At 51.9% G+C, this 4803-nt stretch overlaps 1 protein-coding gene across 1 annotated transcript; it reads left to right on the top strand.

The window, feature by feature from the left end:
* The first annotated feature begins 845 nt into the window (after positions 1–845).
* LOC125520227 (cytochrome b561 and DOMON domain-containing protein At4g12980) lies at positions 846–3279 on the top strand. The gene is made up of 3 exons (XM_048685084.2): positions 846–1598; positions 2337–2591; positions 2721–3279. Exons 1-3 carry the CDS (start codon positions 978–980, stop codon positions 3024–3026), a joined length of 1182 nt encoding a protein of 393 aa, XP_048541041.1. The 5' UTR covers positions 846–977; the 3' UTR covers positions 3027–3279.
* Positions 3280–4803: the final 1524 nt, after the last annotated feature.

The following is a 4803-nucleotide window of genomic DNA, read 5'->3' as shown; positions in this document are numbered from 1 at the left end:
CAACCTTGTAAGAGTTGAGGTAGGAAGTAATATTAAATAAATTTGCAAGTAAACGTCTGGCCCCCCAATGTCTGTCTTTCAAATAAATTCTTCGCTTCAGCGGCATCAACCAATATCATGCAATCATAATGGAAAGAAATCAAGTTCCATCCCAAAGCCTTAACCATCGAAGCAGCCAGGAATAAACCCATATCTTCTGCCTGCAAAATAGAGAGAGAAAACATTTAAGGCCATCGCTTGAATGAATAGTGAGTGGTTATTCTCTTCATTCCTTATGAACACTGCAAAGGAAGCTTCGTTTCCCACCACCGCAGGATTAAAGGCCGCATCAACATAAGCCAAGAAGCATGTAGATAGTTTTCTGTTTGGAAAGAAAATCGTTTCTAGACTTCCAAATATTCCATAGAAGAGTAAAAATCTAGGCTATGTTTAAGTGGAGCTGCTGAGAGGACAAGATGAGCAGAGGGATACAAATTAGTTAGTAAGTGTTTGTGCTTAATTAGCGGAGCCGGTAGACTAAACGGAGCACTTGCCACCCCTGAATCTACATGGCCGTGCAGGAATTTGTCATCACGTCCAATGTAGGCAGGTAAATATGCACCAAATCCATGAGCCGAACGAGTATAGTATAGTAGATCATCTTTCCGTACGTTACGGTTCATCATCATCAGTAGTAAACTGGGCAAGTCGCCGCGCAGAAACGGCAAGGAACGGGCGTAAAAACGGAACGTGTTTAGCCTTTCCTAAAGGCCCCAGACCGCGTCAACCCCCGCCCAATCATACGCGCCCACATGTCCTCCTCCCCTCCCCGCCTCCTCCTTTATTAACCGCGCCACCTCCTCCCCTGCTTCCCACACGCCCCGGCTCCAAAGCGCAGGCCTTCTCTTTCCCCACACCACACCACCCACCGGCCTCCTCCCACCCGAACCCCCATTAACCCCAGAGGAGAGATTCCCCGTCCTCTGACGCCAGCGGCCATGTCCGTCACGCGGGTTCTTGCGCTGCTTGTCGCGGCGGCGCTGGTGGCCGCGGCGCCGGCGCGCGTGGGCGCGGCGGGGGCGTGCGCGGCGGAGAGGTTCTCCAAGAACCGCGTGTACGCCGCCTGCACCGACCTGCCCACCCTGGGCGCGTCCGTGCACTGGACCTACGACCCGGCGGCCTCCTCCCTCTCCGTGGCGTTCGTCGCCGCGCCGCCCTCGTCCGGCGGCTGGGTCGCCTGGGGCCTCAACCCCTCCGGCGACGGCATGAGCGGCACGCAGGCGCTCGTCGCCTCGCCCACGGGCAGCGGCGGCGCGTACGGCGTCCAGACGTTCGACATCCAGGGCACATCGCTCGGATCGCCGGGCCCCATCGCCTACAAGACGTCCGACCTCGCCGCCGAGGTCGGCGCCGACGGCCGCGTCCAGATGTTCGGGAAGCTCGCGCTCCAGAACGGCACCGGGGAGGTGAACCAGGTCTGGCAGGTGGGACCGGCGTCGGGCGGGAGCATCGGCATACACGCCATGGCCGCCGCCAACATGGGGGCCAAGGGGAAGCTCAACCTCGTCACGGGGGCGACCACAGCCGTCAGCGGAGGCAGCATCCTCAGGAAGAAAAATGTGAGCACTCTACCCCGGAATTTATTCATTTGATTCCACATTTATGCCTCCATGCTCAAGTTTTTCCTTCCTTTCGAACGCTTCAATTTGGCAATCGTAACGCAAACTAAAATTGGACGAGGAGAGATATTCTATACAGAAAAAACTTGAATTGCTGGCAAAGTAATGGGGACAATTTTCACCTTTTAACATAAGCTCTAATTTTTTTTAGTATCCAACTTTTCTACGAGTGAGTAACTGTAGCTGTCGAAGCGGTTTACTGCAATGTTTAAACAGGAGTAAACCACATGAACTAGTGGCAACAACATGGAAATACAATCAATTTTGTATGCTTCTAACGGACACCTCACAAGAAAACTGTGCCTGTTTGCCATGTGAAATCTCACATGCATATGCAAGATTTCAACTCTAGTGCCCCGGTTGGTTTGAGTTGACTTGTATCTGAACACACATCAGCTGTATAATTTCCTCGTAAAGTTGACTCTGTGTGTCACATGGTTTTGTCTGTTCCATGCACTTTGAAAATTTACACACTGGAGCTGATATTTCCTTGCCTAGCCAGTAGATTTCTTCCTGCCTTGGTGGACTTTACCCTTTGATCAGTCTAATTGTTGATAGCTACATTTGCTTGTTCATTCATGGCATTGAGATGGAAGTATAAAACAGAGCATACTGAAGTAGGAGTACTAATTTTATCAAAACATTGTCATCCTTACCCCTGTTTTTTTTTCTGTGCAGACCCATGGAATTCTGAATGCTGTGAGCTGGGGGATTCTTCTGCCAATGGGAGGCATAGTTGCTAGATACCTCAAGACATTCAAATCAGCCGACCCTGCCTGGTTCTACCTTCACGTTGCTTGCCAGCTGATCGGGTATGCTGTGGGAGTGTCTGGCTGGGCCACCGGCATTCATCTAGGAAATCTGTCCAAGGGAATCACCTACTCGCTTCACAGGAACATCGGGATCGCCGTATTTGCTCTCGGTACCGTTCAGGTAGATGATCTCCACATTCCCAATTCCTCTCTCTATCATCTGCTAAAATTGAAGCATTTTTGTGCAATGCCAGTTGCCTAGCTGAGCAGAGCTTACTAATGCTGTGACCATTTCTTTCTTGTGCAATAGATCTTTGCGCTGTTCCTGAGGCCGAAGAAGGATCACAAGCTGCGGGTGTACTGGAACGTGTACCACCACTCGGTGGGCTACACCATCATCATCCTGGGCATCGTCAACATCTTCAAGGGCATGAGCATCCTGGACGTGGCGCAGAAGTGGAAGACGGGCTACATCATCGCCATCGGCATCCTGGGCGGCGTCGCGGTGGCGCTGGAGGTGATCACCTGGGCCATCGTGCTCAAGAGGAGGAAGACGGAGGACAAGGCCTACAACGGCGGCGCCTCCAACAACAACAACGGCCATCTGCCCATGTGATGCGATGTGATGTGATTCTTTCTCGGTGGCCGGAGTCTGTGGGCTGTGTTGAGCTGAGCTGCGTGTGTGTGAGCATGGATTGGCAGATGCTATGTAGGTTAGGGCCGGGCCTTAGTGGCCTTCGTCTCTCTGTTTCTTTTTGTATGATGATGATGATGATTGATAGATGTGTGTGTATAGTACTGCTGCACATTATATTAGTTATTATATACTGGAATGAGAGAGGTGATGCCGGTCGATGCATACTTGGATACTTGTTGTGCGTGCATTTTGGTACGTTTTGGTCTGAAGTACACTTGTTGTGGCATATGCTGTGTTGATGATCATCATCACCCACTTGTTTTATGGGGCCATTTAGCCATGGCCTGTTTTTGTGATAGCCGGGAGAGGTGTCCCGGTGGTGGTGGTTGGTGAAGCAGAAGCAGAAGCCGGGAAGATAGAAAATGTTTCTGCCAGTGAGTGGAAGCACGATCTCTCTAGAAAGGAGGTGACACGGGCAGCAGGCGTCAAGTACACTGAATTTGTTTCTTCAAGGCCGGGGAAAGCGAATGCAGAGTTCTTTCACTTTTGTATTCCCCACAGGACATTTGGTTGTTTCTGGTGCTAGTGTACGTACAGTATGTATAACTTTCCCACTCCGTGAGTGGGCCTGCTGGGTGGCGGATCTGTCCATACGTGTCCCGGTACGAATGAACAAGATTGGCAGTGGCGTGCAGTGGGTGGTTCACTTGAGCCGAGAAGAGAAGCGAACGGGTGAGGAATTGGAGAGGGCGTGTGTGGCGCTAGATTCAGTGCAGGTCGATTCATACATACGGGCTTTCTCGTGACAGAATAGCTTGTGGCAACCGCAAAAAGAGTACGGAAAGCCAAGATGGAACATGGAGACGTGCAGCCTAGCGCAAAGGATCGTTTGCAGGCTGCAGCGACCCATCGAGACATACATTGATTGATATCGCTGGTTAGGCTGGCTGACGCACGAAGATATGCGAGCAAACGTTCGCCTAGCGCGAAGTCCCTCATGGGATCGCGCTGTCCCTTGTCCATTTGCGGCTAATGCTATACACTACAGGACTTATTTTCATGCAAGAGGAACGCTGTTGCATCTCTGCGTGTTGAGCGGAGAATACGCCGGCACGGCAATGGCCCAGACCCCCAAGACGCCACCGCGTGTCAGGCGGAAGCCGCCGAGCAGAGCAGCACGCACGCGGCGCATGCTGCTGCCGAGCACCAGATTCTAACGGCATCTCGGCTTTTCTCCCGCCAGTCACCCTCAGCCTCGTCGCGGCGGCGGGAGAGCTCGGAGCCCGTGGCTGTCGCGCACGAGTAGCTCGATCGCGCCGCGCCGCGATCCGAGGCCCGTCCACGCCGCGTGCCTCGACACACCGTGAACGTGAAAGATTCTTCCGCTCTTGTCCGTCCATTGTATACGTTCCTAGTCGGAAGAGGGAGGATGATTTAGACCGCCCTTCTGGTTGCAACCTTACCCGAGAAATTTGATGGGCATGTTTCGCACGGCACGTACGCTCCAAAAGAAGACATGAATTTTCAATACGTACTCCAGGAGTAGTACATTATCTGGGCGTGCAGTGCAGACTACTCCGACAAGTCTCACTTTCCAGTTGGTAGGAACGGTCTAGACTCAAGTTCCAACTCAACCCATTGACGACTTCCTTTAACGAAACCAAAAGTTTTGAGGGATAGTAGACCACAACATACTAAGAGCATTACTAGTAGAACTCTAAAACCCTCAAATTCTTAAAGCAGTTTTAAAGGGTGA

This window comes from Triticum urartu, chromosome 7A (assembly GCF_056163025.1).
Source record: "Triticum urartu cultivar PI428250 chromosome 7A, HENAU_Tu73, whole genome shotgun sequence".
In the NCBI taxonomy this organism is placed as follows: Eukaryota; Viridiplantae; Streptophyta; class Magnoliopsida; order Poales; family Poaceae; genus Triticum; species Triticum urartu.
Note: the sequence above shows the minus strand (reverse complement) of the source record. Positions and strands in the feature narration are given on the sequence as shown.

What these genes read in the sequence shown, in the direction of transcription:
- LOC125520227 (XM_048685084.2), top strand. Translation starts at nt 978, where the DNA reads ATGTCCGTCACGCGGGTTCTTGCGCTGCTTGTCGCGGCGGCGCTGGTG. An exon ending in GCATCCTCAGGAAGAAAAAT is followed by an intron (nt 1,599 to 2,336) that starts GTGAGCACTCTA and finishes TTTTCTGTGCAG; the next exon opens with ACCCATGGAATTCTGAATGC. An exon ending in TTGCTCTCGGTACCGTTCAG is followed by an intron (nt 2,592 to 2,720) that starts GTAGATGATCTC and finishes CTTGTGCAATAG; the next exon opens with ATCTTTGCGCTGTTCCTGAG.